The sequence below is a fragment of the Stegodyphus dumicola genome, chromosome 7 (genome assembly GCF_044657685.1).
Source record: "Stegodyphus dumicola isolate Sdum_Otavi_A_Nest chromosome 7, ASM4465768v1".
NCBI classification, from domain to species: Eukaryota; Metazoa; Arthropoda; class Arachnida; order Araneae; family Eresidae; genus Stegodyphus; species Stegodyphus dumicola.
The window spans coordinates 27,602,892-27,628,476 of NC_140774.1; the positions used below are offsets into that span (position 1 = coordinate 27,602,892).

The 25,585-nt window shown below is 31.8% G+C and overlaps 1 protein-coding gene across 1 annotated transcript in view; it reads right to left on the reverse strand.

Moving 5' to 3' along the window:
* The window catches only part of LOC118185498 (uncharacterized), an 88,251-nt gene extending 64,045 nt beyond the window's left edge, over window positions 1-24,206 (reverse strand). The window contains exon 1 of the mRNA XM_035355364.2: window positions 22,494-24,206. Within this exon, the coding sequence (XP_035211255.1) occupies window positions 22,494-22,644 (151 nt within the window). The 5' untranslated portion in view covers window positions 22,645-24,206. The remainder of the gene's footprint in view (window positions 1-22,493) is intronic.
* Between the last annotated feature and the right edge of the window lie 1,379 nt (window positions 24,207-25,585).

Consider the following 25,585-nt stretch of genomic DNA (forward strand, 5'->3'; position numbering starts at 1 on the left):
TTAGAGAAGTAGTAAGCATCAATTTAAGAGTGAAGAAGAACTTTCTAACTGTTTAAATATATATATATATATATGTGTGTGTGTGTAATAAAACAATCTTAGATGTATTATTGTTGTAGAAATATTGCTAGCGTAGATGTAGAAATACTGCATATCATAGATATTGATTTGTAGTAATGTCGCAGACTTATCTATTATAATATTGTGCATTGTAATGAAGCAAACTTAGAAGCAATGAACAGCAGTCATTTTGATTGTGTAGATATTGAAGATGTCCATCCATAATGAATAAGAAACTGAGCAACCGAAAGCAAATTAACTATTCATTTTTATTTCTGTGATCATTTTGCAACCACAAACAAATTGGCAGACTACACGTACCTATTTCTTAAACGTTTACATTTTTGATAGCTTTGCAGTTGGAAAAGAACTGCAAGCAGCAATGTAGCTAGGCCGAAGTTTGGAAAGCAAGTAAATCGTATTCACGATGAAATCTTAATTCAGAATGAATTAGCCGTGGTTCTCAATGCGTTGATAAGATGATTAATACTACTCTAAAATTATTATTTGCTGTTTGAATTTTAATTACATTTACATTACCAGTATTATGTACGAGTCAAATGACATGGATTAGTCTCGAAATGATGCAGTGTAGGAAAAGGTTACTATTTTTGGAATACTCAAAAGAAAGAAATACTCAAAATTAAGTATTAAGGGGCTACTGCTAGTTTAAGTTAAATTTTTTTATCTTTCTTACAAATATATATGTTACGGTGAAACATCGAAATCTGGAGAATGTCGACTTTCACCGGTGAATGTCAACATTCACATAATCTCTTGGTGTATGTCCGCAATATTTTCCAAATACTCCTATTTCTGACTTACGCCGGTCAATGTCGACATTCACCATGCACTAATGGTGAATGTTGAACATATAACAATATTATATTTTCTTCTCCGTAATTCAGTCGAGAATAAACGCACTTGAAACTTGAAATAAGAACTTAAGGACATGAGAACCTAAAACACACAATACATTCAAAATGAGAAAGGAAAATAATAGAAGTTAAAAACTTACTTAATTATACAGTACGTTCTAAATGAGAAAATAAAATAACAGTAATAAAAAACTTACTAAATTATGTGATTCAAATCTTATTTATTGCAACAACTTAAACTATTATGGCACTTTATGGCCTCTCTTTTCAACTTTCACCAGAGCATATCTGTGACTGTCGACATACACCGGTGAGGGTCCGAATATACAAGAATGTAGTGCAATATTCGATCTTTCACCGACGTATTTGGTGAATGTTGATATTCTCCGGTGAAAGTCGACATTCTCCAATTTCGGTCTTTCACGGTAACATATGTTATACTGTCGTTTCTGTTCTGTTCAATCTGTAATGTGCGTATATATATATATAAAATAAGTATTCTTCGACGTATATATAGCCATAACAACTAACGTATATATATAACGACGTATATATAGCCATAACTCTTCCAAGTATATATACATTTATATATACATATATACGTCAAGGAACTATTTAATGCTTAAAAGAGAATAAGTTATCATTACATATTCTCAAGGCTTCTCCCACTTGGAACGTTTTTGCAAATGACTTATTTTAGTTAAAAGTAAGTTGTTTAATTCTTAATTGAACGCGTTAGAATTACCTGAAATAAATATCCGTCTGAAAATTTAGTATTTACCTGTAAAACGTTCGAATTACGAAATATAACCAAAAGAAATTTCTTGCAGACACCAATCTTTAGATTTCAGACAGAAAATAAGTATAAATTTGAATTTTACTTTGCGTTATTGTTAATACCATTAATGTATTTTTAATAAATATTTATAAACTTTAAATTGTAAAACTATTATAAAATTTAGAATTTATAAAACTATTATACAATTTAGAATTTATAAAAATTTCCAGTCTATCAGCTGCTTGTAGATCATGCATTAGACCCGTATGCAGTCTGAGTTTGAGACTAGTGATACTATTGTATATTAATTCCAAATACTTGAATTCTCGAATGAAGTTTTATTATACAGCTGAAGATAAATATATTTTTGTTAAGTACGCGATGCCGTTATATTCATATAAGTTAACAAACAGCTCTTATTTATCTTTTAGCATTAATTAGTTAACATGCTTATATAAAGAATATTATTAAGCGTAATTATAGTTTAATAAGATACTTTATCCCACATGTTCGTGCCAAAGTTTACCTAATGAAATCGAAAACTTTACTGACCTATATTTGAAACATAATTAAGAACAAGTTAGACATAAATTCCCGAAACCAAAAATTTATCTGGCTTTCTCAACCAGTTCTTTCATATCCACAAACTCATTGCGAAAGTAATCATACAATGTTTGAAGAGTGACTCATTTGTAGCATTCAGCTTTCACCGCGTTTGATGTACGTCTACTTTCGTTGGCTATAAAGCTAAATTTTCACGAATAACAGTCTGATAAGCCCCGACAATAAATAAAGAAGCCGTATGTGAACAAAAGAATCATCGATAAGAACATCCGGGTGAGGAATGAGACTGGATATGTTTTACGACAGGCCCAATCTGCGATAAGAAAAACTGAGCGATTGACAGGAACAGACTACCAACGAAGCGACGAATTCAAGAGGGAAAATTTTAATTTACGGCTTTTAAAAGATTGCGAAGTTTCTACATTAACAAATTCGCTAAAGTTGTCACTGAATATTTTACATTTTTCTTAAACTTGTGACATATTGTGACAAAAACTTTATAGTTTCTTATATGTTTTCCCCGTTCTAAGTGATTATTACTGATTGGACGCAACTAAAAATCTTAGAAAATATATATTGGTATAGGTAAAACTTAAATAAGTATCGGTTGTCAATCGGTTGTCAAATCAGTTGTCAATAGACAGTGATATTGAATATATTCTGAAGATATAAGACGTCGTATGTCATTTTAAGTTGCGTATGTATTTAATTTTTGATATTTTTATCATTTCTGATTAACTGCATCTGAAAATGTTAGCATGCGTCTTGCAAACCATTGACATATTTACTCATTAATTAAGGGACGATTCATTTCTTGAGTTTTTTAATCCAATACTTGCTAGTGAAGCATTCGCCGAGATTCACCAAACCTATCTGCCATTTAGTAGTCTCATTTCCGAGAAAGCAGTCGAAGAAGTATCATAGCAGACGATAGAAGATAGACAACTACAAATATTCCAGGCATTTGAATCGAGCGCCCAACGATAGACCAGTTGGCTCTACTAACTACCACATAGGACAAAGGCAGCTCACTTCTGACATTAGACATACAGTCATGAACATTTTAAGAGATATCTAGTTGTACAGTATTTTATAATATCCTGTACTGGTGAAGTGGGGGGAGGCGCAGTTCGACCCTCCTGGAAGACTTTATGTCACCCTATGGTCATTTTATGGGCTACGCCAATCCTGTGTTGGTGTGACTTTGATGCAAATTCAAAGATAGTTGAAACTTAATGATAAAATTGAAGATAGTTTTGTTTTATCTTTGGCAGCACCTTTTCGGGACTTTTGGCGATAGAATATTTTCGGCATCAGCTGATCGATCAAACAAATTTTTTATTTCTTGTCTAGTATTGTTGGGAGTTGTGTTGGAAACCATGTCCTGTTGTTATTTCTCTGCCTCTATCTAAAGTGTGCAAAATAAGAAGACATGTGATTTCTCTCAAAGCAGTCACCAGTCCTTAATCCAACGCTTTGTCGGCTGCTGTTGATATTACATTTCTATGATCAATTTCTTTGCGTGGGATCAGAAACATTCGCAAATTTTGGGCAATGAGCCTCGAAATAGTTATTTGCTTCTCTTTCATTTCATTGCATATTTAATTAACGCATAATGAAAAGTATAATAAAAATTAACACGAGACAAATAAATGGTATCCCAAGCACTTTCCGCGGGAAGATGATAACCCAGAAATTCACATACGTTTGCAGTGCTGATACATACTCCTTGTAATTTACCTGAAGTTGAGATTAAAATTTAAAAAAATGATCCAGTCCATTCATTCTCTGGAAAAAAAGAATATTAACAACATAACTAATTAAATAAATAAGAAACCAGATCTTTCTTGAAAGATCAGATAAACTTCTGAAATTGCTGAGCTCTGACAGGAATCAGAGTAATGTAAGAGCAATGCTTGAGTAAGAATAATGTCAGAGTGGTGTGAGAGAGTGGTAATTTTGACAGTATCGGCTAACATACAACTGACAAATTAAATGATAGTTCTCAGCTAAGAAAACTTAAATTTATAATTACAGTTATAACTTATGAAGGACTAGATACATTTTTGCCTTAAGTAATTGAATAAAATGTGCTTGAATCAGTTCTCGAATTGTCTCTGTAAACTCGGATCGTTTACAGAGATCTTACGTCGAAACTGTACTATAATAATCATATTTTAGATTTTACACTGAATATTAATTAATTAATTTTAAATAAATAATCTTTTTAATACAAACCTTCGATTTGAATTTTCCGTTTGAACGAATTTTTAATATGAATGAATCAAAAGAACTGAAAAATAGATCAAAATTTATATTTTAACTACAAAATCCGATACTGAAAACTCCGGTTTTATTGCTACTGAGTTTAGTTTTCCTTTATGTTCATAACATATCATAGACAGCAAAATATGGACACGGCGGAATAGCACTTTTTGCCATCTTCGAATAGTTGATTCTTTCACAAGGATGCGCAGGATTAGTTCATCAGCTATCAACAAGAATTGAAATTTATGATGAAATTAACTTCTCTTTATTGAAAATAAATTTTGATATAATAATTAGATACTTTTAGCATATTAAGTGTTTTGAATAATGTGAATTTCATCTTTCACATTTCCATTATATATTACATAATTTTGTTATTATGAAGTTAGATGGAAGCAAATCTCTGAATAAAGAGCGTTTTTAGCAAGCATGAGGCAACTACATTCCTATGTACTCACTGATCAAAATAATACATATATGTTAATTCTAAACATATGCTCAAAAATCAAAAATATCAATATCAACTGCGCATAGAATTGAGAAGAATCTAAGCGTAGAATACTATACAAAAATTTATTTCCAAGGTATAAAAATGGTAAAGTAACTCGAATAAAAAATGCCTCAAAAACTTAAAAGTAATTAATTTCATGTTTGATTCTTTCTTATCGCATCAATGGTACGTAATCATTATTATTTGAACATTATCTTGCCCCTGCGTATTTCTCGATAAAGCTTTAAAACCATTCGCAAGAACGAAACTCGTATGGCAGTTCATAAGCAAAGAAAGCAATGTTTTCAAACCATTAATGTCTCAAGAGAGCGCAAAATGTTCCATTTATTCTGTAGAGATTAGGACTTTTGAAGCTGAGAGACGTGAAAACTGAGCAATGCCCTCGCCGGGATTCGAACCACGGACCTCTCGAATATGCTTCAAGCGTGCTGACTATTACACCACGAAGGTATGGTAAGAAGGTGGGAGAAATACTTTATATACTCCCCTTTTTAAGGGGTGATTGGGGTTTGGGAACCCAATCGCCGAATCCTGATGTTGAAGAAGCATCATTCACCACCGTTTTAGTTCGGGCGCCACTGTAGAGACATTATGTTATTTCGAAGCAGGAGACATGAAAAAGGAGCAATGCCCTCGCCAGGACTCGAACCTCGTATCTCGAATACGCGCCGAGTGTGCTGACCACTACACCACGAAGGCCTGCTAAGAAGGCAGGAGAAATACCTAAGTTAAATTAAAGCATTATAGAAGTGTTCTCCTGGCAAAGGGGCCGGCAGTGATAGCCATGGATTCGAATACGAATCTCGGAAAAGACATATATATTTCTATGTATTATCATTGCATATGTGCACTTAAAATAGTGTTGAGTCGGAAGTTCTCTCGAGAGGTTGATTTTAGGGAAGGAATAGTAGATTCTCACATTCTTTTTCTGACTATTCTTTTTTAAAACTTTGACGAAGTTTTCCCTTTCTCACCGGTATAATGCGTTCATTCCTTGTGGTGCATCTTGGGAATGTTCTCAGTGAGGAGGCAACTAAATGACAAACTATTTCGGCCATTACCAATGAACGCTTATCTAGCAAAGTATCAGGTAACTAGAAAAAAATGAGCACATTAGACGAAGAGGGATTTTTTTATTCGCTAGTTAATATAATCCAGGTGAAGGTATTTTGTTTTCATCTTCTTAAACTACCAGTCATTATACGTAATATGCTGCCAAATTATGTGTTCTATAGTGTGAAATAACCTTACTCTCTAATGGCTATTCACAGTATTTACGGTAATACTTGGTGAATCATCGCTTCTAATACTATTAAACGTAGTACAATTTAAACGTCAAATTTAAACAAAAAACATTATTAGCCACATATACTGATTTTACGAAAACGTTAAAATGCTAATGTAATAAGGTAGATTTTTCCTTTCATTCCTCGTGATGTAACTAGAAGCATGCTCTACGCATACATTGGAAGGTCCAGATTTCGAATGCCGACCAGGAAATAAGGATGAGGAAATAGGGAGTGAGGTTTTTATCCGTTTCCTGACAGTGATAAAATTTTACAGAACTCTAAGGGACGCCCAAACTTAGATAATTCGTCACCACCAAGATTTGACGATTAGATCCCCTTATCCTCAGTTTCCCTTTAAAAGGCGGAAGGTATTTCCTCCCTATTTTCTTCATGCCTTCGTGGTGTAACTGAAAGCATGCTTGACTCGTATTTCGGGAGATTACGAGTTCGAATTTTGGCGAGGGCAGTGCCATTTCTTCGGTTTCGTGACATCGATATAATCTAATGACTCCACAATTCAAACAAAAATGAATTCTTTTCCTACAAAGCTTACAAATTCAGCCGAAGTGCCTTGATGCTAAGATTCCGATTATTTGCAACATTAGTGCAAATCTCAAGCTAGCAAAACGCCTGCGCCAAACGAACAAAGCATCTACCTTCTTAAATCTCAAATCAACAAAGTCTTCTTAAACATTTTACCAGGTACAACCAGTATATAACTCATAGTAAGTACTGAAACTGCCGCAGCCAATTTACTCAGACAAAAACTGCGTCTATACAGTTCAAGCTCCCAAAGGATCTCGATTAAAATTAATGTCTAAGTTTTTAGCTATGTCGTTTTCTGTTCAGTTTGCATAAACATTCTCTTCTGAGTGAGTATCGTAAACGAGCCATTATGAATAAGTTAGAAACTGACTTAACAAAACCTTCAGAAAAATTGTCACAAAATATTTTGACTGCAGAAAATGGATTTTTTTGTCTAAATTTAATAATATCCCCAATGTGACTCAATCTAAAATTATCGAAAGATGTTGAGGTATTTTGCTGAGATAAAAAGACTCTAAATACTTGACTTATTTTAAGACAATTTTCCTTCAACTATTCTTCAACTAAGATACGTTTAAAGGAAACTAACCCTATAAATTCATATGTGCCCTTCTAAAAACAACCCACAGAATATTTTTCTAATGTAATATTTAATTTTATATGAATTACAGTCTTAACTTAAAAAGAATCTTGAATTTGTCCCGTTTTTATTCAAGATACTTCTTAAAATCAATGAAATTAAAAGTTGTTTGTTTATGATTACTAAACATAAGTTCTACGGTGTTGCTGCAATATATTACGGTGACATACTTTATTAATAAATTGGAATTAAATTCATATTTGATGGTATATTAATTAAATTTCTATTTTACTTTTTATTCAAGCCATTTATGAATATTTAATTTAATATGTGTTGATTAGTAAAACAATGTTAAAGTCCGCTATCCTTAAATCTGGTTTTAGTAATTTTTTTGAATAAATCTGGCCGACTCATTAGTGAAGAGATGTTGAAATATTTTCTAATTACGCGTGTGGTGCCGGAAAGGCAATCTGGTACAGAAACACTTAATTAAAATTTTTCTTTTCATTTTATTCAGATTCTATCTACTTAGCAACGAAATAAAATGCTCCATCTGTTTTTAAAGCTCAGAATACGAGATTAAGTTAATGAATGAAATGTGTACGTGACTTTACGTTCAAAATTTCTAACACAATTAGTAGTTTTATTTTGAATCTTGATTTATATGTATTTTCTAGAGTAACATTTAATATATTTAATAATGCTGTAACGGTTAAGCAAGATTTTCTTACTATTTTCTTCCTTAATAAAAAGCTAAACACCTCTTCAAAATCTTTATGATTTATTGTACTGTAAATAACAAAAGTTACTTTGTTTATTTTTTTAGGATAGTGTCTAATCCATTTCCGAAACAAATAGAAAGATGTCTTAAATCTTATCCTCACACTCAGAAAATGTAAAAATATACTGCTATTATTTTGAAAGGTTTATTTTTACTAGCATGTTTTATCTTTTTTCCCTAAATCTGTTCTATACTCCAATCGTTTGGTCCATCCAGCCAGAATACGTAAACGAGAGTAGTTTGAAACCTGAGCAAAAATTTAAGCTAAGAGGACAAAATGGCAACAGCCGCTTATGACTGCTTGTATCTATCAAGAGCAGGAATTTTCCTGTTTGGCGAGTTTCTCCTTCTTTGCTATATTACTTCGTAAAATCGTAGCAAGCCTAAGATATGATTCAGCATACGCCAAGTACTAGGCTATTTAACACGTGAACTGTAAATGATTTGACTTTTGCATGCCCTTTATTATTCCCACAAGAGTGGGAAATAAATTTATATTCATTAGTTTTAGTTTTGTACTTCATACTAAAAGCACAATAAATTTCAGTTGTAGTTTTTGTTGATTTAAATCCTTCAGTGTTCTGACATCCAAATAAAAAGCCAGGACGAAAGTTCCTCTTTCAGACTAGAAGGTTCTTTTGGCAATTTGTAATAAATTTCAGCTTTGCCCTGTTAATCGTTTAATACTCTTACATTACTATAGTAAAATCCAGAATGAATAGTCTTTGAAGCTAGGAGATTAGTGTAGTTTTAATTTAAGCGAAAGGAAGTTTAGCTTTGCGTATTAGTATATACATCTATATGTAATAATAGAAATTTATTGTAGTAAACTGTACAAAAAGAGGATAAAGTTGAATTCCTGGTGATCCCTTTTATCCAGTTGTAAATATCCATAATGTTACTGAGGCAAGCAATATAAAAAGCAGGAGTTTTGCGCGCAGAAGCGAACCAAATATAATTCAGAAAATTAACTCTGTTAATTACGAGCATGTATTTCCTGTATTTCACAGAAATTTAGTTGGCGGGAATAGAAGGTGTGATAGAAGATTACATCTTAACTTGGAGAACGCAAGCGTGTCAGATTTTAGTTCGAAATTTTGCATGCAAATAAATGGTTCTGAATTATTTCACTATCGCCGAATATGCCAATGGATATTAATAAATAATTTTTGTACCTCATAGCTGTTAGGGATCCTTTGTTTGTTTTTGTTTTGCATGTAGATATGTGCTTCCATTCAACGTAATACCTGCCCAAAATATTGCTCCTCCATTACTGAATGAACCTTTACCCTGATGAGGGAGGGATGGTGTTGTGCACAGGCTGCCTAAAGATACAGGTACACCGAAAATCAGTGGCCAAGTTGAATCTCGACTCATCTGTAAAATGCATGGTTCTCCTCTGGTCGAAGGTCCATATTGTCTGCATTATGTTAAACTCTTTGTCTTGTGTGCTGTAACAAACGGAAAGAAAACAACTGGTCTACTAGCCTAGATCTCTATCTCATGAAAGATTCGGACAACTTCAAACAGCAAAACTAGGGTTCCAATGGCAGCACGCAGCTTACTTGACAGCTGTGTAGCTGTAGCAGTTCTGTGTCGGTGCACTGAAAGGGCCAAATAACGATACTCATTCGTCGTCGTGGATATTCGTTAACTTTGTTCAGGTCTCCTCGATATGGATTCAGTGTCCTGAATTCAGTGTTTCCACAAATTACAGACAATATTGGACGTCACATTGAGCTCCTGCGCTTGTAATTGGCCTGTTTCTGCTCTGACAACAATTACGTATCTCATTCCGTCATTACTTATGTTCACTACAACTCATTGTACCTGGTATTTATTAAATTTACCCAATTCTTATGAGTAACACGACGAATGTCGTGAAGGAGTGCGAGCACACAAATCGCCGAAAACACCTCGTGCCCTTTTATTCTCTTCACAATAACAGCGCAGCAATACACCCACATGTATGCTTACGGATTTGTTTCTAAATATTAACATAATTCTTCGGCGTGATAATTAGTACATTTGTTTCAATATTTTCGTAATAATAGACACAATTTGCAGATTCTGTCACTTTTGCACACGAGTGTGTATGGGTTACGATTTTGTAATATCTTTTTACCTTAAATTTTATTGCTTTTTTGTATATTTTATGTTTTTTAACTTGAACAAACATTAAAATTATTTACTATTTTCGTTATTATCTCTTATTTGTATCAGCGTAATTATATACAAAAGCACAATATGCGTATATGCATACATATTCTTATACAATCTTACTTAGTTTGAAATTTAATGCGCCTGATCGGTTTATAAACCCGTCCGGACAGAAATATTGATAATCATTTAGGAAACGGATATTTATTACCATTTTCTGTTTACATAATGTATTAAAATTTGTTTTTGAGTCTTATTATTGCACAGAAATAGATTAATATTAATTATCCGGAATGCTTTATGGAAACAGATACTTAATGACCGTAATAAAACTGGAAATAGTTCATTGCATTATTCTGTAATTGCCAAAAAGCCAGTTAAAATATTAAAGAGAAGAAGCAAAAGCACTTATAAAACTACACGGCTTAATGTTCACAGTCTTTTTTCACTTATTCTTCTTATCGTTCTTAAAATAAACTTAAGTATATTTTGTATAACGTTACCTGGAACAATCATTGTGCATATAAGTTATTAGACACCACAATTTATTTCAGTGTTTATATTTGATGAGTATACATGTCACGAAAGAGAGAACGTAATTAAAATTTTCTTTCGTTCTCTCAGTTTATCAAGCCAAACGTGCATGGTTTAAAATATATAGTTACAGATTATATGAAATATTATTATTATATTAATTACTATAACTATAACTATATTATTTAAAAAATAAATAATAGCTATTATTTATAATTAATGTAGCACATAATGCAGCGAAATAAATTAAATAATCGAAAAAGTGTTAAACTGTTGAAAATTATTACCCCTATAAGTATAACTATGGTAGTAAACGTACTACCAGGAAAGAGCAAAATATATTCCAAAATTTTAAACTAAACCTGGAAATTTCTTCGGTTCTTGTCAAGAAGCAGTCGAAAGAACTTTCAACTGAGTCCCGTTCCTGAAATATATCTGAACGAAACAAAAACTAACTGCAGAAAATTTTATTTAAAAGAATTAAAAACAAGTAAAGTAATTAAATAAGAATACATCAATGCAAAACGTTTTAAGAAAATAAAATTATGTGTAATTAATGATAAAATTCTTATTACTTGAACTCATTCCTCAAGATATAACTTGCTCCGACGTGACTCGAAATTAGTTACAAAGTATACAAGAAAGGGTAAAAGTCTTTTAATAATAATAATAATAATAATAATAATTCATTTAAAAATCTAGTTTTCTTTTTTTTTTAAACTATTCTGTCTTGGTGACTTTTTCTTCGTGATTTTTGCATTATACCGTTTCGCTTTTCCGAATTAAAAGTTAAAAAAATGTTACAGATTTTAAATGAATTAAAGTCACTCTTATTCAAAATTTGCTTGACCTTTATTCTTTTCTGTATATTTTGTAAATAATTTCAGGTCATATTTGAAGAATGAACTCAGATAATATGAACTTTTTTATTTTGTAGAGACATTAGGTTAATTCGAGGCCGGAAAGATGAAAAATTAGCAAACTCCTTCGCCGGGAATAGAACCCCGGACATCTGGAATACCAGCCCAGTGTGTTGACCACTACTCCAAGAAGGCATGCTAGGAAGGCGAAAGAAATATCTTATGTACTTTCCCTTTTAAGGGGGGCCATACACCTTAAACCCCTTATGATCTTCAAATATGTGAACTGTTGCAAGAATTGGGATATTTTACTTCTTTTAAAAGCAATTACTTTTAACTTTTTACAGCTGACTACATAATATAGCTGCTTTAGAAACTAGTAACCAGAAAGTTTGTGTTGTCACAAAGAGGTTTGTAATTTAATCCTCTTTGTGATAATATTTTTCGTAATGTTTCCAACTTGTGAGCATGATATTTTAAAAATGGCTCATGGTACATACTTGAAATTTGATGAAATTCTTTATATGAACCCTATTTTCTAACTGAACCAACAATCTGATGAATATTTTAATATTAAAAAAATTATGGACGAAAACATTACACATTTTTAAATAAAATATATTTTATAAACTCAACTTCAAATAAAATAAAAATGTAACATGAAATTCGGTTCACAACAGTTTCCAAATGTTATAAAAGCTATGTATTAAATATGGAATCAATTTATGCAACACAATGTTTTTAACTGTGCGCGCAAGGTGAAAACATGGCGAAAACGTTTGTCACAAAGCAGATTAAATTATAAAAATATTTGTAGCGACGCAAACTTTCTCATTACCATTTCAGAAAGCATCTATATTATGTAGTCAGCTGTAAAACTTTGGAAGTAATTGCTTTTAAAATAAATATGTTATCCCAATTCTTGCAACATAGAAAATCCATTACTCAAATCTCGGCTAGGGCACAGTATTGGCTAATTGCGTTATTAAATTATGAGCTCTTTGTCACCACGTTTGGTATAGGTGCGTTTACTATAATCCAAGTTGCCACCTTAGAGACACATCTGTCTTAAATCCAACTAGTAACCTCAGACACTTGTCTGTAAGTATATTACAGAAAAAGAGATTTCACTTTATCTCCTAAATTAATATTGATAAAAACTTAAGAAATTTATAAGAATATTTTATTGCGTTAATAAAGGCAATGAAACGATCTGATTCATCTAATTGCAGTTTTATATTTATGCCTAAAACAGCAATATCCTAGATATAATCCTCTTTCATTAATTTCCATATTTCATAGAGAATATTAAAAAATTTTTAAGGAATATTATTATGATGTTCCAAACATAGTCCATTGTAGAATATTCCTCTTACCTATTGGGCAGAATATGCCTGAAACTTCAGCTATATTTCCTAGAAATATTCATCGCCATGGAGAATATTGTTCGTGTATTCTTAAAAAGAATACCAAACTTTGAAAATGCTTTGTGATGAATTGTGGGGCATACAACCCCAAAGAAAATATTGACAAGATGAAAAATTTACTTTTTGTTTCTAAATTTTTTCAATATTCCTAGAACATGTGAAGATTATGCCTTGAATACTTCCAGGAATATTTGTGACATATAAAATCAAGGAGACAATGGGATATTCCGTGCGTATTCTAATATGTGAAGGAAAAATTATGGAAATTTTCTGGAACGATCTCGTATTTCCATTAGCCTCAGGGATATTCTTGCCCTTTGCTATATATTATTACATCTAAACTTCAAAGGGCTTACTTGAAATCACAGCGCACATGTACAAAGACCTCCATTACCAAATAAACAAATAAAGGGTAACATGTGCGTCCACTGTGATATTCAAATTACAACTGCGTTTCAAGAAAACAAAAGAGCCCATAGAAATTCTTGTCCGGATGAAGTGATCCACCAAATGGTCGGTTGGTTTGGTTTATTGAAATTACGGCAAAGCACACTAGGGCTATCTGCCTAAGGGGAGGGATGCCTTCGTAGAGGACTTTCTAAGGGAAACTAGCTCGTATACGCGTTACACATTGGGAAAACCACGAAAACGCCCATGCAGCCAGCCCGTTCGCGGAATTCGAACCTAGGACCGAACTACCAGTGTTCAGCGGCTAATATCATCTTTAAAATATTTTTGCTTGTTCTCTGGTTCATGTGTAAAAATAGTCCCATGCAGAAAACCTTACCTCATCTGCGTATCATTTGCTTCTCAATCAAGTGAATGACATGTACGTTTTATTGTATATAATCTCAAACTTCAAATCTTTGTGAATATAATGATGTTTTTAACAACTAGTAGTGAACGATATAATTCCTACAGTTTTGACGGAGTCATCACAACTTGTTGTGCCTCAGAGTCTAGTAAGCTATGTTCTAGAGGGTTGACATTTGATGCCAATCTCCAAGATACATATATACTTAAAAGCAGAAGCTGCCATTTAAATTGATATTCTCATATTAAGTACTTTTATGCGTTTCTTATTGCTGGGTTTCCCGTCTACTAGTGTTTATGAAATAAATCTAAAAATTGTTACTAACGATTCCTCCATTTTCATAAATTTAATGTATGATTTTAGGATGTAGCAATAAAGTACTCCTGATTCTGATAATATTAAACATTTCTTTTAAAGTTGTAAGGAGTACTGCATTCCGTCGTGCTTGCTTTAGTGATATAAATGGTAAGCACGTTCCGTAGTTCGAATCCTGGCGACTGCCACAGATGACGTTTCGTGTTTTCTGCTTCGAGAGCATGAGTTTACATAAATGACTATAACAAAAAATGGTCTATTTATTTACTTAAACAAAGAATTAAAATGCACAGATCTGCTTACGTCAATGCAAAGAAAGTTTCAGTAAGGGTTTTGTGACTGTCTCGGAATTCCCTTGCAACGGTAAACTAAAAATAAGAAAAGTGGTAAAAAAGTGTTAAAATCAACTCAAAGAGAATTTTACGTTCGATATTTAAAGAAGAACTTTCATTTCTTTATGACAATGACTATCAAAGAATGAAATTTCATCAAGATAAAAATCCTGCTTCGAAAACTACCACTGCTTTTCTTGATAAAGTTAAGACTGATACAGGTGTTGTATATATACCTTTTCAAACCATTCCTCCAAAATCCCATTGTAGAGTCATTAGGTTATTTTGAAGCAGGAAACAAGGAAAATGTGCAATGCTCTCGCCAGGACTCGAACCTGAACCTCTCGATTACGCGCCCAGTGTGCTAACAGTTACATCATGAAGGCATGCTGGAAGGAAGGAAAAAATACCTTATATCCTGTCATTTCACATATGGACTATTACGCTTATCTTCCAACATCAGCCCCTGCTTGGCAATGTTGTTTTTCTGGACAGTTGCGGGATCCGAACGGAATAGAAATCCATAATTAATAGTAAACAGTTAATAGTATCTAAAATGTTACGAAAAGCTCTTAAATCCAATGAAAAATCACGATGCAGACTTATAGTCCAGAAACAAAGGCTATCAGGTCGAACACTATAAAATACTCTTTACATTTTAAACCTTAATTAAACGACTCCGAAATTTTCTAAAAATATATATATATATATAACTATAAAATATATTATTATAATTATATTGTATATATATATATATATATAACTATAAAATATATTATTATAATTATATTGTATATATATATATATATATATATATATATATATATATATAACTATAAAAGCTAGTGACCGTAAAAGATGTATTTTCAAAGAATGCATCCAAAAGGAAATAGTTCTCAGTTACTTAGCTATAATTAAATAGTCAAAGAAGAATTAGATAAAGGATTTTGAAATGAAATATTTATTTGACAAATAAGCATTCATTATCATTGAAAGTTTGTAATTTTACCTGTTATATATTTGTTTTTAATATTTCACGTTTAAATCTAAAATGAGTAACAGTCCACAAAAATTTTAGTTTTAGCTAACAAATGATATTTTGAAAGTCACTCTAAAGCACTAAGGCTAATTTAATGATATTGTTTTTTTTCAATTTAATCAAAACTGTGTTATTTTGAAAATAATACATTTTATTGTAGTCATTTTGTGGAAGATGATTACATATTTTGAAGCAGGAAATCTGAAAAATTAACTGTGCCCTCAAATTTGAACCACTGTTTCTCCAAAGTTATCTGAATGCGCTAGCCTTTTGTGCCGTGAAAGCTCGTACGGAGGAAATGCCATACTTCTTTAGAAGTTTTGTTGCATTTTTGTTTTGTAACATGCGTACAAATTCTGAAAACTTTTTATAAATGAAAACTTATACTCACTTAGATAAATTTTAAAATTTCTTTTTATTAATTTTTTATGAAGCAACGTCAGTTATTATATTTATCTAAATGCATTAAATTAGTAGATGAAGAAATATATGTCAACTAACAATTTGTAAAATTCAAACATTTTTTAGTTTTCAAACAATTTTCGTTTGCTTTTGGAATTCAAACATTTCAAATGTAAAATCTCATTGTGCTTTGAGATGTGAAGGACGCAGTCTGTCTTCATCACATTACGAAACATAATCTATAATAGCCATTTTTTTTCACCAATAATTAATCATTGAATTTGCCATTATACATTTCTAGGAAAGATGATGAAATGTATGAAGCCAATGGGCAACGTTTTCCTACAGTTCAAATAAGTATTACAGTTATTATATTGTTATAAGATATTTCTTCCACCTTCCTAGCATGCTTTCGTGGTGTAGTGGTTAGCACGCTTGACACGTATTCGAGAGATGCGGGGTTCGCCCGGCGAGGGCATTACTCATTGTTCACCTTTCTTGCTTTGAAATAACCTAATGTCTCTACAGTTACGCCCGAAATAAAAAAAATTAATGAAAGCTCAATTTATTAAAAGATATCCATTATGGTTATCTAGTTTGAAGGACACATTTTTTATAGAATTTAAAGTGCATTTTTGGCTTCTATTTATAGTAAATATATATCTCTAAGTCTTATAAAAAAACTGAAAACAACTCATGTGGCTAAGACCAAAACATAATTTCTTTAATGCTGGACCTTAACAGCAACTCTTTAATGCTGTTATCGTCTAAACCTCATGCGTTTACTAAATTTAATGATCATAAGTTACAAATTTAATGCATTTCTTCAATGCTGTTATTATCTTTGGTTAATTTATCATTACATCATGCGAACTTTCGCTGGTCCAGAGCGCAAGGTGTAAGCATATATCTCAGTTATGTACTCTTAAAGATCCGCATTATTATATGTATAAGCTTACGTCAGCTAACTGAAATTATAACTAAAATGTTTGATTTTTTTCTTAATGTTATATATCTAAATCTTACTCTGGATATAAAAGAAAGCATATTAAAAAATTTGAAAAAAAAAAGAAACCTGAAAATCTTAGATTTCAATCTAATACGTCGCAGATTTTGTCATTAAAAATGGGAGAAAATTCATTTTTTTATTAAAAATATAAAAGATTAAAAAAAACTGCAACTTGATCTCGACATAAAAAGTCCATTTCGGTACTTAAGATAGTTTCAAGCCGAGGAATTATAATTGCCTACTAGTTAAATATTAGTCGCCTGGAAATTAAAGATCTGGAGTATAAAGTTTTATATTTAAAATTAGCTTTACTGAAATCTTATACTTAAAAATACCTAATTATTCAAGTTGCAGCTCTGCATTTACCTCATTGGATCGCTTGCGCTCGAGACATGAAACAAATATTTCTCTCAGGTAAGAAATATTTTCTATTTTGCGACGATACGAAGACCTCGAGCTGGAAGAACAGTTAACAGCCTTCTTCGAGATGTTTAATGCGACTGAAAAACTAAGAAAATAAAAGTATTTCTCAGTTTTCCTTATGAAGCGGTATCAACGACAGATATATTTCGAATTGCCAGATGAGCCTAAATCTCAGTGACTTTTCAGATTTCTTATTTTCTTCGATGTCTAGTTAGAAAGTCACAAGCAATTTTATAAATATAAAAGTATATAATATTTATAAGCACATATGCGACTTTTCCAATACGCAATGAGTTTGTACATTTAACATGACAGTTTAATAGAGGAAATTTATTGACATCAGTATTCACATGTATATATGTCGCGATACATGTAAGTGATTTTCAATAATCAAAACCATCTTTATGTATCTTGTAACAGCGCTATAAATTTTCAGAATTCAAGAAGAAACGAACTTTAGATTAAAATCCATCAGTGTAAATCTAAAACATGCATTACTTACATGTTTCTGAATGAATTTTTATTATTTTAATAATAATAACATACTCCTAGCTAGGTAAAAAATGCCTCACAAATAAACTTCTGCTTTTGAGACTTCAGTTATTAATAATAAAATTAATTAATAATAGTAAGTGCTAAATTAAAATTTAGATTTTTACTACACTTAAGTATTTTATTTATTTTATAAATTTCCTTCTACCTGATGAGTTAAATAATCTTACATGAACATTTCTCAAGTCAAGAGCTATACACGCAGTTGAAAAAATGCATGTCAGAAAAATTGAGTATTAATAAAAGTACCAATTACCAACTTATTCCAGTGCTTGCAAAAGCATTAATGTTTTGTTTTATTAAGAATGTAATAAAAATTTATATTAAGATGAATGGTTACAAATGCAAAGAGCATAAAACTGTATCTAATGTATTTTATTAAGCTTATACGAATATATCACCATACGTCATTTGCAGTTGTTGAAATATTAGAAATTTTAATAACAAATATTTGCCTTGCTAGATTAGTCTGAGTAACATAACTATTATTTATTACATTGTTGGATATATTGAAGGTCTACTATTCAATCGACATATGTTGAAGAATATTAGTCTTATTGGATTAGTAATATTTTAGATCAATTTAATTAGGCCGCATTCTTAACACATTGCACTAAGCAAGAAAAAGAAAAAAATCTCTTTTGATTTCGTTTAATGCTTTTTTCATAACTGTAATAAGAACCCGAGCTTGACAAAATTATCAGTCCCACGTTTCGGTGTTCAAAAGAATCAGTGCTGAAGTTTTTTATTATATATGTTGTATTATTATAAGTCAAAAGTATCTTCCTATAGCAAAAGATTATAGCAAACAATTTACTTGATACCTATATGTTGTACCAAATTAAGAGGTAACTACTCATATCTCGTTCACAAATTACTGATGCTGAATCTAAAATCGTTCTGCTTCTCCAGACAATTACTCTACAACCCATTTCAGTAGACACTTGCTGAAAATTATGGGATGTAACTGACACGACAATATGCATAGTCCTGGTCTTGAGCTCGTTAAAATCAGATCGCGACACAAAAACAATGCTTTTCATATATTTTCCAATACCGCATCCCCCCGCACTCACACACAAAAAAATGTCGCAGAGAAGGAAAGCAGGCAAATTTGATATTAAAAGAGGAAGAAATTTTCATTTTCTACTTTGGGCTACAAGAATGGATGTATATTACTTTATAAAAGGATCCCTCAGAGAGTATTTACTATATATGATAGTTAACTTTGATAGTTAAAGTCCAGTGTGATGTATCACAAGTAAATATGCACCAATTACATAATTTGCTATAATAATTGGCAAGAGAAAATTATTTTTTGTCTAATCGATAAGAGTAATCCAGAAATATTTAAATTTACATAATTTTGGCTCTGTTCATTTGATTAAATTTCTATTTTTATTTCAAAAATATAAGTCAAATATAAGTCATATAATTCAAATATTACATGACAGGTGTCTGATTGTTTAAAATGATTTAAAAGTTAGATAAAAGGCAACTCCTATATCAGGCATTTGGAGATTATTTTGTTATTTCTATGACTCTTTCAAAAGTAAAATGTTTTAAAGCATTCTTAACATACCCATTTTTTAGATTGGCCTTCGCGATAAAGTAAGATGTTTATGAGTTTACATTATGCAAGTACTGAATACGTGAATGAAGTGTGTTATGAACTAATGAGTTTCGCAGAGAGGGTAAGAGAAGGTATGTAACCTTGCACAAGCGTCGTTTTTCTAAAGCTTTTGCAATTTTATAAACGTCCTTTCATGTATTTCTAAAAATTTACTTAAAAAATCAATTTCATTTGGCAGTTAAGAACAAAGTAATGCTTTTACTCTTTACTTCACATTGAAAGCGGGCCACCAGTTTAATAACAATGACCATAAGAGTTACGTTAAAATCTTACATGCTGTAAGAGAAATCCTTTTAACCCTTTGCGGCACAGTGTGTCCGGTCTTTACACACCTAAAACTTTCCTTCTGTACGCACAGAAAAAGTGAATGAAAAAGGATTTATAGGTTACTATAGGTTACTCTGAACCTTCTTTATTTATAGTAGATGGCAGCTCAACACAAACCAGTCCATATATTTTAGCCATGTCTAGTTTTTAAGACCCTCATTTTTCAAATAAATCTTCCAGATTTTTTAAGGTATAAAATGAATTGTTTGAAAAGAAATTTCTATGTTATTTTTTTTTTGCTGTATGCTAATCTCCTTATTCTATATTAGTTTTAAATTTTTACCTCGAAATCTTGCCTAAAATCAAACGGTGAACCCTAGGTAATCGGCGAAACCTAGATTATCGGTGAGCCCGGTCTGGGCTCACCGATAATCAAGGACAACTGAGAATCTATATTCTTTGTTTCTCCGAATCTCATCGGTAAGTTCATTGACAACAATGCTGGTTTTAGCACTCTTTTCGAAGCTCTATTCAATCAGTGTGCCACTTTGTGCACACCCACAGAATTAAAACGGTAAGTGCTATCTTCGCAAAATTTTACTTGTGTACTTCTCTAGGCCTAATTAGACTGCCTACCTTTTTTTTTTTTTTTTTTTTTTATCAAAACTTCGATTTTAAAAGGTAGCATGCTGTAAAGGGTTAAAACGGTCAGAGTAGAAATTCAACACATCTTTAATCTTTAATGTAATAATAGTTTACCGTCAAGAAAAAAGAAGCAGCTGCAATAATAAAATAGTAATAAGAGAAACAACTTCTATTGGAGAAACACAATATTGTTACGCAGTCTACAAGATAGTATGATATTTGCTTACTTTTCCTTTCAATAAATTAGGAGTTTAAGTACACTATAGTACTTTATGCTTTCCAGTTTATACAGTTATTTGACGGGCTTTTGTAAAATGTTAAAATTAATTAATTTTAAGCTTTATTTAAAAATTTGCTCTTTTAGGCACTACATATTATTAGCAAATTTTGAGTAAACATCATGTGTTATACCTCATTTCTTATACAAAAACTATTCTGAATTAAATTCTTATGATAACGAAAGCAATTTACATGTGATAATAAAATTTATGTTTAAAACGTATTTTACTCAGTGGTATATGCATTCGAAAACAATGTTTGAAATTATGAGTTTAAACATGTAAATTATTTTTCTAATAATTAAACTATTAGAGCCGCTGATATTCTTTTAATATAAATGATCATGATCATATGATTACTATATTAGTTTACGTTTATGTTAGAAACTAACTTTATAATCTATTGCCAAAAAATGAGGGAAGCATTTTATCTTTCTGTTAATAGTATAAAGATATGTAACAGAAGATCAAATAATGTGTCATCTTTTTTTACCCAGTTAATTTTAATATTTATTTAATTTAAAATTATATTATGTTGTAAAGCATTATTTCTTTCTAAACTGCGTAATGTTTCTTAATTAATAAAATTATCTCCAGTAAGATAGACCAGTCTTGTATTTGCGTCAGAAATACTGTAAGCAATATGAACGTAAAAAATTCTTCACATAACAGTAAATGTACATGTAAAATATAACTATCAGTAAATATATGTTTATTGATTTAATGAGAACAGGGTAAAGAGATGTATTTCTATCGTTATCCGAATGTAACGAGAGTATAGCGAAATGCTCATTTTTATTAGCAAAACTGTATTTTTCACATTAAAATTAATGTAAAATAATGAAATAAATGCAGTTTTCTTTTAATTTATAAATAATGATACAATACGTTTACATGCTAAAAATAATAAATTAACTATATATACGCATATCATGTTTCGGAATAATTACGTTTTTAAGCAACTCGAACAGTAAAATCTCCCTTAATTTCGCTAACAATCGTTATAAATTATCTGCATTATAATACATAACGTGATAAAAAAGAAAGTAAAACATTAAAACGAGCAAATAAACAAAGAAAATGTGAACGATTGGCTATCTTTCAGAATGAAATGAAGATCACATACGAAAGCAAAAGGTAAACGCACCATAATAAATTAGTCATAAATTAAAGAAAACAATAAAAAATTACAGGAAGAAGAAACAGAAAATTGAAAAGTTAGCCATTTATTCTCAAAACCATTTTCAATTTCTTTTCTTCAAAACTGTTTTCTATTTAAAAGGAAGACTCATTATAATGGCAGGTAAATTAAAAGAAATGCTTAAATACTCACTACCTCTATCAAAGATTCCAGAAGTTTCATGCTCCTATACCTTTATTCCATATTCAGAGTTATTATAGTTTTAAAAATTTTTTATATGCACAAGTTATTCATATTCTCCTTTCATTAAAGATAACATTTAATGGAATATTTCCTTCCATTCAAGAGCAACGTTTTATTTATGCCCTAGTAAAACTTTAATTAAACAAAATAACAAAAGTACTCACCTTTCTCTACTCTTTTTGGAGTGACTACTCTGAAAGCGCTCCCCATTTCTCTGCAGAATCCCAGGCCACGAGGTGGTGGCGTAGAACCTGTTCTGCAGACCCCTTCCAGCTGACCCCTCACTTTATCTGGGGGTGGAGACGGTCTGGTCATGAGGGAGTTCGCTTCCTGGTGATGCTTCGTATTTTGATGGCCTCAGTATTCGTAGTTTGATGGCTCTTTACAGGACTTATCTAAGATCTTTATTGTTTAATCATTTCTTTTGCCAAAAGGAGAGGAGTATCATTATTTTTGGCAAATTAAATAAAAAGGTGACTGTTGTTGCCACTTCGGAGTCTAGTAAACTCTCTACGTGTTTTTAAAGATTTAGAAGAAATATTTAGTCAATGTGATGCTTTCAGAAGAGAGTTCAAACTCGGTATTTTCGGAATGAAAGATAAACTGCAGATCTACAGAGAGTTTTTGAAGCAAGTTTCCTGATTATTGAAGGAGGATTCAGACTTTTATTTCTTCACTAATAATCAAAGAATTTATTAGTATTTTAATAAGGTATATGGACTTTATGAATCTATTGCATAACGCATGTATTTCCGTTTCTAATTTCTTGAAATGTCTGAGCCAGATGTAGAGTTCCGAAGTTGAAATAATTAGAGCTTCTTCGAAGAGTAATTACATAATAAATAAAATATTTGACCTCTTTTTTTTGAGAGAAAAAGAGTTTTTAAGTTCCAGCCATTTAGTTTGATAGTACTACATCTTTTCAATGTTTCCCAAAGAAAAACTTTTAGCCAGAATTTTCTTAAGCAACGATTGACTATTGACAAATAATGAAATCTTTAGTATATCTTAAGATATTTATTTCCAAATGAATCATTTTTAAATTTAAAGACATGCATCAAAGAAGTGAACTCATTTCAAAAGAGAAGCAGTCTTTTTCTTAATGACATTGCAAACTTTATGTTATTTAGTAGCGTTTCGCAGTAATTTTATTCCTATAGCTGTCAAATATTGCAAATATTTCGTTTTACATTTTCTATTATGAACTGAAGCATTGTCTATACTCTTGCACAGAATATTAAAAAAGTCTATTGGTGACAATCGGAAAAAATTATTTAAAGGTTAGTTAGGGATGGATCTTCATTTTAAATGGGCAACACTTCGAATCTTCAAGCTTTGGTGAAAAGTAAAAACGTCAATGAGTATTACTACTTGATTTCTTTTTTTATTTTATTTTATTTTATGCTTTATATAACTAAGACTGCTTTATTTCTATATTGTTCATAAAAACCTAGTTCAGTTCTTGCACAGTTTTTCTTCGCTATGATTCACAAGTTAATCATATTATAACAGCATCAATACACTTCGTATCAAACATTTAATTTTCGTTACCAATCACATGCCTCTTCTTTAATTGATTAACTCAAATTAGCCATCTCAATCATATTTCTAATCTGCAGTTTTACATAAATATTCGCTAGCAATATTGTTAGAGCCAAACATTTAGCTTGACCAGTGTCAAACCGCATACGGCATCAATCTCGGAGACCCTCCACCGATTGTCCGTTGGCTTCGGATGCCGCTTCGTGTGGGTTATATCTCGGCTACCAGGATGATTGCACGCGGACCGGCGGCTCCGTTCGTCACCGTTCGGAGTTGTGCACTTGCCGAGTGGGGCGTGTGGGTGCGTCGGGAGCCGAAAAAGGGGCGGGGTTTGAGCTCTGTTTGATGCTTTTGATTAGCGTCGGCACAAAATAAAGGAAGTCGCACGGAGTGGAGAGAGAAATACTGTTCGGAGTGCGCCTGGCATTTCATTCGAGATGTCAATCATTTATCGGTTTTTATGATATTTTTGATACCTTGAAGAGAAAGGGGGGGGATTTGCTCGATTAGAGTTTATGATTCGAATCGCAAGAGTTGAAGTTTGAGGGCGCACTTTTCGCATTTGTTGACAAACCAACTGGAAACATTTAGACTAATAAAAGCTGCTTGCATTACATACTACATTGCAGCTGTCAAACTGTCGACAAGTTTGTATAAGATCAATCAGTTTGTTTTCAGATTAGAATTTACAATAATTTGTAGATAGGAATTCAAGAACTCCTTGGTTTTCGACAAGAAATTAATTATAACTATTATTTTAAAGCAAAATATAACATATTTTTTTTTCTTTTATTTCTTTTTCATATATATATTTCCTTATTTTTATGTAAACAAAAGTTGTCTAATGGCCATCTTTGATTTTCCTTATTATTAAGTACCAAAAGCAGCGGGAAATATTTATGTGACAAAGAAAATAACTTCTAATCTTTGTGCTTTGCAATTAAGAATCGTTAACAAAAGATCAGCTCAAAGTGTAACTCGTATACGAGAAAGTTTCCATTAAAAGTCCTCCACGAATGCTTCTTCACCGTAAGCAAATAACCCTCGAGGCTTTGCTTAATCACATAAACCAAATCAGAAGATCAGCTTAACATAATGACGTTTTCTGAATACCCATCGGAATGAAACATTTTTCATCGCGATATGCTTGGTTGCGCGTTAAGCGCTTAGCTTATAAGGTATTTTCTCCCTGCTTCCAGCGTGCCTTCGCATATTCCAGAGGTCCAGATTAGAGTCCGGGGGAAATCATTGTTCATTTTCAATGTACTCCTGCTTCATAAAAATATAATGTCTCTACAGTAGCGCCTGAACTAAAAAAGTGGTAGACAATAATTTTTCACCACCAGGATGTGGCGATTGGGTCCCCTAATCCCCAGTCGCCCTTTAAAAGGAGCTCTGTCCTTCCAATATGCCTTCGTGGTGTACCGGTAGCACACTCTGCGCCTATTCGAGAGGTCCAAGTTCGAGTCCTGGTTTAGGACATTGTTCATTTTCATGTCTCCAGCTTAAAAAAATGACTCTACAAGTTAATGGCGTCTTTCTTAGAGTAGAGGTAGATAATGATGCGCGACTTCTTCCCAACCCAATTACTGCGCATAACATGCAAATAATCTCTCGAGGCGAGCGTCCGACTCAATGAAAATAAGTTGTTTAAAGATACTTGATTTTTATATAAGTCTGGAACAGTGCTTCTATTTTAGAATGTGACAGAGGA